This window comes from Gadus macrocephalus, chromosome 16 (assembly GCF_031168955.1).
Source record: "Gadus macrocephalus chromosome 16, ASM3116895v1".
NCBI classification, from domain to species: domain Eukaryota; kingdom Metazoa; phylum Chordata; class Actinopteri; order Gadiformes; family Gadidae; genus Gadus; species Gadus macrocephalus.
In genome coordinates this window covers 4,287,712-4,301,076 of record NC_082397.1, presented here as the reverse complement: position 1 = coordinate 4,301,076, position 13,365 = coordinate 4,287,712, and the positions used below count along the sequence as shown (strand labels likewise).

Below are 13,365 nucleotides of genomic sequence, written 5' to 3'. Positions count from 1 at the left end.
TGTAGAAGAAAGCTGCTCATCTAGCCGTCATACATCTAGGTGGACACGCCCACTTGTGATGTCAGAAGAGGCAGATTTTCAACACGCTTTGTAACGGCTAATCACAGTCACACCTGGTGGTATAATACGTCAGCTTAATCCTTTAACAAGCTACGGTTAGGGTTTTGTAGCTTGAATGTGAGTCTGCTGAATCGTAAGGCGCTTATCATTTCCTTAAACCTGCTGATATTCTTAGCTGTGCCACTTTTGCAAGATTTTTACTCTTCTTTTCGATGGCTTATATCGTTTTGCACCACTGTCACGGCAAAATGTTACAGGGAGCGCTATACATCCGTATATTGACATTTTACATATATCTTGTTTGTACACTCTTTTAATGTGATGTCTTACTTGAATACAAAGTGCAACCAGTGTTTCCCACAGTTCTGTATGGTCAAGGCGGCCGCCTTAAAGGCACCCAGTGCAACTTTATGTAAACATTCAATGAAAAATAAACATTCAATTTCTAGTCTTTTTTACACGTAGTAAGTTTCAATAACTCCATACCATTACATAACGACATTCAAGGAGCAAAGATGAGACGTCGTTGTGTGGTGAGAACTGATAGAAAATCGTAAACAACAACAATCGCCGGTGGGGAGAAGCCATTTTTCCATTGACTGGAAGCCTGCTTTATTTATTGTAGGTTACAAAAAATAAAGAAAATGGCGGCATTGTTGTTATCGATTTTGTATCAGTTCTCACCACACAACGACGTCTCATCTTTGCTGCTTGAATGTCGGTATGTAATGGTATGGAGTTATTGAAACTTACGTGTAAAAAAGACTAGAAATTGAATGTTTGTTTTTAAGCCTCGAAAGTTGCACTGGGTGCCTTTAACAACAATAGGGCCCCGCCTTGACTACCAACCCTACTCTCGTAGGGTAAGGAAACATACTTCCACCAGGTACAAAGAATAAAGATAAAAATAATTGGAATTTAAATGGCAGCGGCCCTGCCTGCTGCTCGACCACCTTGACTAAGACATTTCCTGGGGGAAACACTGGTGTAGCGTATATAGTACAGACAAGGGTCTTATCACGGATAACAATCTTGTAATCAACAAAAGCTGCAATTTCGATAAAATACAAAACAATGATAATAAATAATAATAAATAACAGGCATAAAAAATAGACATGCTTTGAAATAAACGTCTTCAAGGAGAGAAATGTGGTAAATGAGTGGGTACAATCGTTAAAACTTAGGCCCCGTTAACAATGAAAAAACATCAACGGCTAGCTAGCGAAATAGAGCTTTTGCTTCGACATGACTGTAAACACTTCCCTTTTCTACTGTGAAGCTAAGATTCAGTCAGAGACAACACGGTCATGTCCACAAAGACACAGTCACTGCCCTTTAAGTACCTGATAGCGAGGAATATGGTTTGCAACAATACGTTTTTCGTCAAATGGTGCAACCCTTGAGAGATTTGAGTTTGGATAATAATAGTCGTACCAATTCTGCTTCATGCAGACATTTTACGCAAGAACGTCTGCGTGGGTGTGTGTTTGTATGTCTATATATTACAATTGGTTATCCAGCATTCAATGTAATTCATCCTTCCAGCAGTTTTCTACTGGTAGTTGCTGAAAGCAAACGGCAGTTTAAAAAATGTAAATGCATAAATAAATACATACAACGTAGGCTACTTGGAATGCCGAAACTAAGACGAAAGTCAATGTAAAGAAACATGTTTTTGAAAGAATTTCAAACTCCAGTAGAATACAATTAATGGCAGTTGGTTCCCTCAGACAAGTCGTGATCCTCCTCAAAACATGAGATTATTCCCATGTTAGAAACGTAACAGGAGGCTAATTTCTCAAGCTCATCTCAACCACTTTCCATCCATTTACATCTCCTTGCCGTTATTTCCAGAGGTTTTTTTTAAAATGTCAAATGGTATGACGACGGAAACTGAGAGAACTTTTAAATCCAGGGTGGTGACGTGGAAGTTCATATCCTCTCAGTCACACATTGATAAGAAAAAAAAGAAGAAAAAGACGATTATACAAACAGCAACCACTCCAGCCAATCGCACAAACGACGGCCAGGTACAATTGAAGGAGTAATCAAATCGGTAATGGGGTCTTCAAATGTTATTTTCCTAAGCTTTCCATGGAATGTCAGTTGAAACATATAAAGGAACGTCCTGGGTGAGTTAAATTGCTCTACGTACCCCATTCCCACATGCTGTAAAGTTGACAAAATCAGTCCCCAAAAATGCACCAGTTAAAGTCGGGCCGTAAGACAGCGCATGCTTTTACAGACGGAGAGGAACATTTTGAAATATGTGTCCAGTTCGTACACTTGAAATTATAAACGGTAATACTAGTATTGCATTGCATTGACCTAATTGTCTTAAGATCTAACTATTGGGCCAGGCAAATTGCGTCGCTTCTTGAGGGGAAACAGGAAGTAGAAAAAGGGGTCCATTGGCTGATCAAGAAGCTGCCGGCTCGCTAATAAAACGGTTATTCCTACAAGAAACCAAATCAAACTCTGAAAAGAGCTCATAACAGTATTCTTCACGTCCTGTAGGTTCTGTTCAAGTTCTGTTAAATTGTTTCATTACTGACTGCACTTGGATAGTAGTAGTATTACGTAGCCGTTTGGTTCAATGGGAGGCCCACCGCCCATTGTCGCCTCGAGGGGATGCGCTGCTGGTGGGAGGAAATGGCGGGAAAAAAGATGAGGCGTTTCTCTGTGTTCTTGATGGACATTCAGATGCTTGTCTAGATCCCTGGGTGGTGATGGTGGAGAAACATGTGGATATGAGGCACGGTGAGCGAGGACATTTTTAATTCCCCTGAAGTTGTGGTTCCTGGTCTGGGATTGATACTCGGGTCTTTAATACTTTGGTCTTTGATATTCTTGTCTTTGACCATTGATTTTAATACTCATTTTCTTGATACCCAGGTCATTGCTCATCTGGATTTGAATACTGATTGAATACTGATTTGATATACAGGTCTTCGACTCAGATATTCAATTCTAAGGTCTTTGATATTCTGATTTTGTTGGACTGAGATTTGCCTTGGATGTTCATGCCTTTGATACTCCGGTATTTGATATCCAGGTATTTGATATTGTGTCTTTGATACTCAGGTATTTTGTATCCGCATTGAGGTACAGTTCAGCGTACCGCATTGAGGCACAGTTTGACGTACCGCATGGAGATACAGTGCTAAGTACCGCATGGAGGTACAGTTCAGTGTACTGCATGGAGGTTAAGACAATGTAGGATAGAGTCACACATTCGATCCAAAGCATCGCTACTCAACTCAGAGCTAGAAATCCCTGGGCTATGAGGTTTGAAATGTGTCACAAGGTAAAATGGACATACACTGTCCCCACAGACTGTAAAAGATGGAGAGTTTAATACTTTAGAGTTATTTCAGTTTCAGTAATGTCATTTCATCCACAATACCGCACCCTGTGAACGGAGGGGAACCTTCAACAGAGCGCTATACGAAGCATCTCAATCCATTCATAGACGCTGCCTTAGGACGTGCACCTTAATGTCTGCCCTTGCCTCAGTTTTGGTTTCGATATCAATCGGTTATCTTCAACCAAATCCTACATGTTCTGTCAGTGTGTGCACAAACAAACCACATTGGTAGATTGTGCACCAAATCGTTCACCGCGTATTCCCTGACGGGGCGTCCTATTGGTGGTAGGAGTGCGGGCGTGCCGGCGAGCCGGGGTTGGAGAAGGTCTGGTGGATGGGGGAGGAGCTCGGGGACATGTGGGGGCTGAGCTCCCCCGTCTGTAGGCGCCACAGGAGCTCCTCGTTATTGCGACTCAAGCGCTTCTTCTCCTTGCTCTCCTGCTCCACATGCACCTGCAGGTTGGCATTCTCCGCTGAGAGTTGCCTGAGGAGAGTCGGAAGTGGGGTAGTCAAAGGTGAGAGAGGGAAGGAATATGAAAAGTAAAAGGCCCACTGTGTTAAAGTTAAAAATAGAGACACACTCTTCAAGATGACGTTTTTTTTCTTGTGCGAGAAAACTAATGCAAATTGTTTATTGAAAGTCCCACAAATGTTCAAGGTAAAAGTCCGACCCTGTTTAGAGACGCATTCATTTTTTGAGAGGAAAATATAACCGTGACGGAATTATAATAATTTAATTCAACATGTAAACAACTCTCTTTGACAGGATGCTTGCAGGGAACAATAGAAAGTGTAGTGCATTGAGTAGGCGTCTACGTCCACTGACCTGGACGTGGCAACGTTCTTGTCGATCCTGGCCTTGAGATCTTCGTTCTGCTGCTGTAACACCTGCACTCTCTCCTCCAGGTACACGTTCTTTTCAGCCTGCTCAAAAGCACAGGAGGAGACAAACACAACATTAAATTCTTCATAGTATACCTCAGGCTGCCAAGACGCCATTTTAAATGGAAATATATTGCCAATCAATTGGTTCACTTCACATACATTGACATACATTAATAATTGATGTTGTCTTTATCGTCTAGACTAGTTATGCTTTATGAATGATTAATGTCAGTATATGTCAATGTAAGCATGAATATCTGTCAATTTTGTGCACATAATTACATTGTAGTAATTGTTGCATGGCTTCTTGTTGGTCTCGAGAACATTATCAGTATTCAGAGATGTATATAATTATTTACCGCTAAACAAAAGCTACACAAACAACATTTTAGATGGAAAAGGAAATTCCAGGTTTCAAGAATGTTAATAGAAATTCCACGTTTCCTATTGGCCAATTATCAGTATTCAAACATTACTTATGTAACATAACATGATCCTCAATTTCCCTTCTGGGACGAATACTAAAATACACATAGTATTTTGAAGCCTGGTAGCATTGAGCAGGGGTTTGGAGCTTACCATTATCTCCAGCTCAGAGATCTTCACCTCCTGCTGGTGGATTTGCTGATTCTTCATCTCCAGCACCTCCTTTAGGCTCTTCAGGTCCTCCTCGATGTGCTGGTAGGGAGCCAGGGCCTCCTGTGACCACAGCGAACACATAGAATCATCAGCTTCGGTCAGGGTTAATGGCCCAGAAAAAGATGAAACAGATCAACAATATTTGAAAATCCTACCAATAATAATAATAATAATACTTATGTAACATTTCATTACCATTATCAGCTCATTACCATTATCAGCTCATTACCACTAGCTGCTCATTAGCACTATCAGTTCATTACCACTATCAGTTCATTACCACTATCAGTTCATTACCACTATCTGCTCATTACCACTATCTGCTCATTACCACTATCTGCTCATTACCACTATCTGCTCATTACCACCATCAGTTCATTACCACTATCTGCTCATCGGTGCTCCGTCGCAGGGCCTCCTCGAAGCGTTTGGCCCGGTCCCGCAGGCTGCGGTTCTGGAAGGTCAGTGTGTCCACCTGGTCCTGGTGGACCCAACCAAACACACAGGGCGGGGGGAGTCCAGTGGTAAGGGGCCCTCATGACATGCATACACTTATTCCATTGCAGTATTCTTTGCTGTATTAAAATATGCTTTATAAAAGCAATTGACAGTTTAGCACGAGTAATAAAGAGCAATAAATAGGAAGACGTTCAGGCTGGCAGAGAAATAAGGGAACAGAGAAGACATGATTTACCTGCAACGACAGACGAAGCTTCTCAAAGTCTTCCTCTAGGGACTTCCTCTGCTGCTCGTGGGCCATCTTCAGGTCTGAGAATAAAGTTCAGAGTGTCAACCCTTAATGTCACCGACGGCTAAAATAACGAATACTTTTCAAAATGGCAAGGTCAGCAAACGTTAAGACGACGGTTGTTAATGTGTAGTTTAAAACAAACCAAAACTAGGCTCATGCTCATCGCTTCTCCAAATCATTTAGGAAGAATGCTCTAGGAGAGTTATGGAAAGACATCGTCTGGTATTCATGAGGTAATGAGAAGGTCATAGTCAGATAATGCTAAGGTTATGATGAGGTAACATGTACTTTTGACCGTCCTAGTGTTCTCCTCTCTCAGGGTGACTAGGGTGTCGTTGTGGGTCTTCTCCATCTCCATCAGGGACGCCTCGTGGCTCTCGCTCATGTCGTCGATCTGGGAACCAATCGGACCGTAAAAAACCTCACGTCACCAATAGCAACCACTGCTCAACCGTCTGCCTCGGCTCCCAGTTGTGTACAGCTAGACCAGCGGTCCCCAACCACCGGGCCGCGGGACATTCCTAACCGGGCCGTAGGTTAACGAGGCTACGACATGACTAGAAAAAAAATAAAAAGTTTTTTTATTTTTTTTTTTAATTCATGCAAAATGCATGCACACTTAATAAACTCAATTTACTTCGCAATACTGTCACTCTTTTACATGCCATAAGTCTATGGGCAGTTGTTAGATTGCATATAACATTTTTGCACTTTTGGCAACCTCTGCGCAACATAACCCAACCCCCCCCCCCCCCCCCGGCCCGTGAAACTTTTTGAGAATCATACCGGTCCTTGATGCTGAAAAGGTTGGGGACCCCTGAGCTAGACGACTATAGTTAAAATGCACATACAACTACGTACGTATTCACTTAGGTGCGTTTTCTGAGACACACTCAAAACATTGCCGGAAATGCAATTTCTACCGGTGGCATTTAAAGGGAAACCATCATGCTGGTTTTTTTTTTCTGTAAGATTATACTGCATAATGTGCTGTGAAAAAAAACAAGGAAAAGTTGGTTCATAAGGTGCATTTCCATCCCCCTGATTTTATACAAACTTTGAAGTATCGAATCAGTAAACGGTGATGGAAACACCAAAATTCGCATCAAAATCCTCTAATTCGCAAAAAAGTTTATCCGCTCGCTTGAGGTGGTTTTTGAGAAATGCGAAAGAGAGTAAATTCGCAAAATGGGAGATGGAAACACACTTTTCGAAACAGCTGTGACGTAGCAAACTTTGAACACACAGGACTGACAGTCTTTCCGATTTCCGCATAACGACCGGCCATAGCAACCCTGCCGACATCAACGTGTAACGTCATCACCCGATTGTGCTCTCCCATAAGTAAGGCACTCGACGTCCTCCCTGTATTTCCCTTGCTACCGCTGTGTACATTGCAATTTCTCTATTTCTTCGTCTCCGGATGGAAGTTAAAATAGCCAATGAAAAATCGGGCGGGAACAGAGCTAATGTTGCAGACACACCCACCTGCTCCTCCTGGGAGGCGCGTAGCTCCTCCATCTCCTGCTGCTGCTCCTCCCGCAGGCGGAGGCTCTCCTCTGCGTGTCGGGCCCTCAGTCGCTCCTCCAGGGCCACCAGCTCCCCCTGCTGGCGGGAACGCAGCCCGCGCAGCTCGCTACGGAAGCGCCGTTCCAACTCCTCCTTGTCCCGCTGCAGGTGCTCCCAGCGCGCCACGCTAACCGCTGCACATTAAAGGGACACTGTGTAAACATTACCCCCATCTAGTGGTACAATTGTATATTGCATTCAAACTAATAGTGCTCGCTGGTTCAAAAACCACGGCGGGCAGTATGTGCCAAGAAGCTGTGTCATGACATCCAATACTACCTCAGCGAGTCATTCGAGTGATGATGAGGTTCGTTATTTCATACTGCATTGAATCATTAGTGTAAGCTAATGATGTATGTGTAATTATTCCTCGAGCAAGATAGTGAATTATTTCAGTCATCATTCACGCTGGCTCAGAGTGAAAAAGCGTTTGCCTTTCCTGTACCACGTAATGCTTTTTGTCCCTCTCGGCAGTTCATAGACCGGAAGAACATGGAAGCCTCCATGAAGCTTACCCGTCCTATGTTACTACATATTAATTATTCTTCGCTCAGGAGGATAAGTGAGATTTTTGACAGAGATAATTTTACACCAATGAGGACTTATTTACGAATGAATACGTTGATTTTAGGTAATAAATGACTTAAAATATTACACAGTGTCCCTTTAAGGAGACAGCGTTTGGGTCACAAGAACGAAACGTTGAGGAGACGACGGTGTGCTTTACAAGCAAGCAACCAACCAACGCTAGATTCTAAAGGAAAGGAAATTACCGTTTATTTTACAAGGACAGAGCAGTTTGTGGTACAATTATTTGCCAAACGTGTTCACAAGTGCAACGCTTAACACTGAGGAATCAATCGTTGAATGCAACACTTGACCTAAAGGCTGGGCAACAGCAGTTGGGGTTACTGCGGCTTCACTCCGGGATCGGAACTGCAGAAAGTGAGGCCTGCCGTAACATTCTGGTTTAAACGAGCATTGGTTTGTGATCAGAATGGTTTTTGCATTCTGATCTGCGCTAGAATACTAATCAGTGTGCATATTATGAACCATCCTAGCTTTCTAATTGGGTAAATTCTACTGAGATGTGCTATAATTTCGGCATTTGTAACTTACCGTTCAGGCTAGCCTGTTCCTGATCTATACTAGTCTCCTGACATGTTCTAGTTGTGTTAACATTGTGATGTCACTTACCCACTTCATCCCTGATCTTAGCGAGCTCCAGTGACAGCTCCCTCTGCTTCTCTATGGCACTTTCACTCTGAAACACACACACACACACACACACACACACACACACACACACACACACACACACACACACACACACACACACACACACACACACACACACACACACACACACACACACACCACATTTTGAGATGGCAGAAAATGTATTAAATAAGTCTAGTGTGTAGTTACTCTTTAAGGTAAAGTAAGAAGTACTTTGTATTGCCCACTTTAAAGAAAACGATAACGGACTTGATGTACTGATATATAGAGAGACAGATAGAGAGACAGAGAAGAGATAGAGATAGAGAGGGCAGAGAGAGAGAGAGAGTACCACAAGTCTGAGGGAGTCTGAGCGGTGAAGTCATCTTTCTAAAAGCTCCTAAGCCATGACGCGTCGTCGTCAGGTGGCGACCGCAGTGACCTCAGAGAGAAGGAACAACCATTTTTCATCCCGCTGTGGCAACTCGGCTTCTCCTCCTCAGCTCCTCCTAAACCCCCATCCCATAATTCATTACTCCTGCGTGTTTCACCGGTTTCCCCCCTGGGAGCCCACTAACCCCTCTCTAATGTCCTGATCTCGAATTAAACGCCTCGCCATGGCAACCACATCCAGTTACCGGAAAGGTAAACAGGGATGTGTGTGTAAGGGCAGCTATGCAGACGGACGTCCTCTAGCTATGATCTCGCTCGATCCACTAGGAGCACAAATGTTGATCTTGATTGATGCTTTTAAAAAACCCAAGAACCAAAATAAGGTGCACACCCGTTCAGATAATAACACAGATAACATAATCAGGTTTACAATAATTAAATAACAGACATAATGCTGTGGTAGCAAACGCCCGCTTATTAGCTTGGTAGTCTCATAATTAGTGTCTAATTTGCGCTCGCACAAGCATTGACGCTAACACTAGCACCGTTGCTAAAAAAAAAAAGCACTGATGGCTACACCGGCCGGGCCGAGTTAACACTAGCACAGATGCCAACAGTAGCCCTGACGCTAGCACTAGCCGTTATGCTAGCGGATGGAGGAAAGGAGAGGGGGGCAGAGAGCGACGCTAAGCCTGCTTTGACTCAGCACATCCAGCCCCTCGACCCTCCCTCATCTCCCACTCTCCCCTAATGGCTCAGACACTCCCTTCCTGCATCCACTCTAGTCAAATGCTAAAGGGTGCTACGATGCTACGCTATGAGAGAGCAGACCAAAACAGACTTGAACGCAATCATGCACAAGCACATGCATAGACACTTACAGTGTCTGTGTCCAAATGGAAACGAGCACACACACACACACACACACACACACACACACACACACACAAGACTCCCCCAAACCCACTGCTGTGAAGCGACAGAGCTGGAGAGAAACAGATAGAGAGGGTGTGTATGGGAGAGCGAGAGATGGGAGAGAGAGATTAAAGAGAGGGAGGGAAAAAAAGAGATCGGGGGAGATCGAGAGAGAGAGAGAGCGAAAAGAGGTGATATAACAGAAGAATAGAGAGAGGGAGAGAGAAACGCACACAGCATCAGAGCAGGAATGACAATCAGCGACAGACATAGAAACAGAAAGAGAGACTAGCATCAGACCTGGATGCTGGTGTTTTTTTTACCGTGGGCTCCAGACAGCGAATGGGATGGAGGACATTCTTAGCGCAGCCCAGTCCCATAGCATGCAGCCTAGCAGGCTAGCAGGCTAACAGACAGCATCATTCTGTCCTGCTGGAGTACCAGCCAGGATGTAGAGAGAGAGAGAGCAGCAGGAGATACACAGAGTGAGAGAGAGAGCGAGAGGGAGAGAGAGAGAGGGAGGGAGGAGAGAAAGCAGTAAACAGAGGGAGAGGGATGCACCCTGCTAAGGGAGGGGGATGAAGGAAGAGCGATACAGAGAAGAGAGAGAGAGAGAGAGAGAGAGAGAGAGAGAGAGAGAGAGAGAGAGAGACTAGGAAACAAATGCAGAGGGGGACTTCCCCTGGTGAGGGAGGATGGGGAGGAGAGAAGAGGAGTTCAAGGAGGAGAGAGAGAAAGGAGATGAGACAACGAGAGGAGGGAAGGACAAGGGTAAAAAAAAGGAGAGGAGAGAAAGAGAGGGGGATGAAGATGACAATAAGACAAGGGTGTAGGAGAGGAGGAGACATTAATAATGAGCAGAGGATGGGAGGGAAGGAAAGAAGAGAATAGCATAGGAAAAGAGGGAATAGGAAAGTAAAGAAGAAAAGGAGGTGTTGAAGGAAAAGATGTCACAGGACACAGCCCTGACGTGATCCTTCCTGTAACAAAGACTGCCCAGCCCAGACTACACACAAATAGCAAAAGATAAGCACACACACCCGGGCAACAATTGGAGTAGAGAGAAGATGGAGGAGGATCAATAAATTGCCAATTAACCATGTCTTGTCATGCACACACACACACACACACACACACACACACACACACACACACACACACACACACACACACACACACACACACACACACACACACACACACACACACACACTGGCTGACCTTCTACAGATACTAATGGAACCATTTAATCACAAAATCATGTTTTTTTCTGGCTATAGCATTAAGAACATTTAAACCAATAACATTTGACTCAATCTCAAAAACAGCACACTTTACATTGCACAAAGATATCCACCATATCCACTCCTATAATACCTTTCAATCTCAACCCTGTGTCACAACACCACAATTCCAGCGCCCTGTTTCATCCTAAATATCAACAATGTCTTTTGTGCTCCAATGACAAATCAATACACTAACCGATCAATACTCTTGTTCACGACAGGTCCTGGATCAAATCCCGGACCTGAGAGTAGACCGAGGGCGTGTCCGGGGTAACCGCCCAGAACGCTTTCTTTGTTATCCACATCACACAGCTGTGTTTTTACTACAGGCTATAAAACATATTCCACTCCCACCAGCAGCGGCAGTGATGCATGCTGGGAGATTAAGTGGGACGGGGGAATTTCAGCGTAGTGAGCGATTTGGGTGAGGTAGGAGGAAATGAATGGAAATCCTGGGTTTGAATCCCCCCCATCGGGGCCACCCAATGCTAAAACATGCATGCACTCACGTTATCGTATCATGCTCTGGATAGAAGTGGATCATACCAAATTGGCGGCATTTTTTATGTATCTTTCTGTATATCACTGAATATGGGCAGGCTTGGGTGAGATAACATGGAAGTCAACGTCTCACATGATTAAGAGTAATACCCCTATTTTCTAAGCAAATATTCAATTCCAAGCAGCATATACAATTATTTCTTTCATCATTTAAAGACAAATGCAAGGCTCTATTCTGGACTCTACTATAGCAGCAGAAATGTACAACAATATAATGATTTCTAATCACGTATAAACACAGACACACAAGTCTGTTGTTTCAAACCACAGGCTACTTTAACTTGAAATCTCCAAGCATTCTTTTAAAATGCATTTTTTGAACATCTGTTTTCGGATTGACCAGACCATACAACACCTGACGTAACCAATGGCAACCACTGCTCAACCGTTTCTCTTTGCGCCCAGTTCTGTACAGCCAGACGATGGGGGTTAACATGCTACGTACGTACGTTTTCACTGTTGTGCGTTTTTCGGAGACATACTCAAAACACTAGTGGAAATATAAACCAGGCTGGAATCTAACCTGTGGGTTGCCAAATGGCGTATCGCCCACGTGGTTGGCCCATCAGCCTCCAATAAAACACAATTTTAAGCGTGGCTGAAAACCACAAAGCGCTCCTTCGACGCACCTTCTGGCAGAAGTGCTGGGTGGTGATGGCGAAGACCTCCAGGCCGAGCGACGCCTTCCTGAGCTGGGCCTGGAGGTACTGGACCTGCTGGGCCTGGTCCTGGCACAGGCTGCGGAGCTGTTGCACCAGCGCCCGCTCGCTCTCCCGAACGCCCTCGTCCCGGGGGCCAGCGTGGCCCGCCGCGGGCGACTGCCCTCGGGCTACAGCGGAGAGAGAGAGAGGATTCTGGGTAAAAAAATCATAGAAGTAATAATAATTCTCTTCGTTGTCATTTGCACATAGTAGAGCGAAATTTAAATGTGATCCAGACGGTGTGATTCACAATTTTCTTTTTTATATATATGAAAGGTAAAAAATTTAAAAGAGCGAGGTCTGTGGATGAATCATTGACGTCACCCATTAGTTTCTAGACCGTTTAAGGGCGACGATTTACTGAGTGCGGCCGTTATGATTTATATTTTTGCCGAATGATTGCTTTGCAGAGGTGTATGCCCACTCATTCATGTACAATCCTTGCCAGACTTTTATTATTCTTTCAATAAAAATGTTTATCCTTGGCCTCGCAAACTACATAATATAAAAGGTGAACTACCCACTGAGATCCTAAACAAAGGAAGAAAAGGTTTATTGGTTAGAATGAAATCACACTGCTTGGTAGAAATGTGAACTCTACAGTAGACTGGGGTTGGGGGGCAGGGGTTGGGTGAGGTTGGGACAAAACAGTGGTACCCCTGGTTCGAGGGGATATTGGTCAAGACTAAGGTTCTTCTTTGTTATACCTACAAGGAATGATGGGGATGTGGGGGGTACAGTACAGAACACATGCCTAATAGTGGAAAGGTTGTCGAAAGGTTGTGGGTACGAATACTCGATGTGTTTGATAAATGGTAGCTGTGTGACTCGCTAACTGTGTCGAGTTACAACCGCACTGTCAAGCAGCCACTACATTATTAACGATTTAAAAAGGCATTGCTATAAAATATGTATTTATTTACTGTAGTTGTGTCTGGTATTTTCCAACAAGATCACACTTTAATCCGATAAGATAAATACACTACAAATAGATAAATGCTGATTTGTGTAATTAATGA

The 13,365-nt window shown here is 43.9% G+C and overlaps 1 protein-coding gene and 1 long non-coding RNA gene across 3 annotated transcripts in view; one reads left to right on the top strand and one right to left on the bottom strand.

Moving 5' to 3' along the window:
* The first annotated feature begins 52 nt into the window (after positions 1–52).
* Positions 53–1,670, top strand: LOC132474796 (uncharacterized). Its single transcript, XR_009529730.1, has 2 exons — positions 53–460; positions 889–1,670. It is a non-coding gene; the product is annotated as an uncharacterized LOC132474796 (long non-coding RNA).
* Positions 1,671–1,888: 218 nt separating this feature from the next.
* mtus2b (microtubule associated tumor suppressor candidate 2b) overlaps positions 1,889–13,365 on the bottom strand; it is a 28,475-nt gene continuing 16,998 nt past the window's right edge. Inside the window, exons 7-15 of one of the 2 annotated variants that reach the window (XM_060075635.1) lie at positions 12,275–12,474; positions 8,470–8,536; positions 7,192–7,406; positions 5,992–6,097; positions 5,647–5,720; positions 5,335–5,433; positions 4,893–5,012; positions 4,255–4,355; positions 1,889–3,912 (exon numbers count right to left, since the gene is read on the bottom strand). In XM_060075635.1, the coding sequence (XP_059931618.1) occupies positions 3,705–3,912; positions 4,255–4,355; positions 4,893–5,012; positions 5,335–5,433; positions 5,647–5,720; positions 5,992–6,097; positions 7,192–7,406; positions 8,470–8,536; positions 12,275–12,474 (1,190 nt within the window). In that variant the 3' untranslated portion in view covers positions 1,889–3,704. The remainder of the gene's footprint in view (positions 3,913–4,254; positions 4,356–4,892; positions 5,013–5,334; positions 5,434–5,646; positions 5,721–5,991; positions 6,098–7,191; positions 7,407–8,469; positions 8,537–12,274; positions 12,475–13,365) is intronic. The other variant, XM_060075636.1, reaches the window with a different exon arrangement.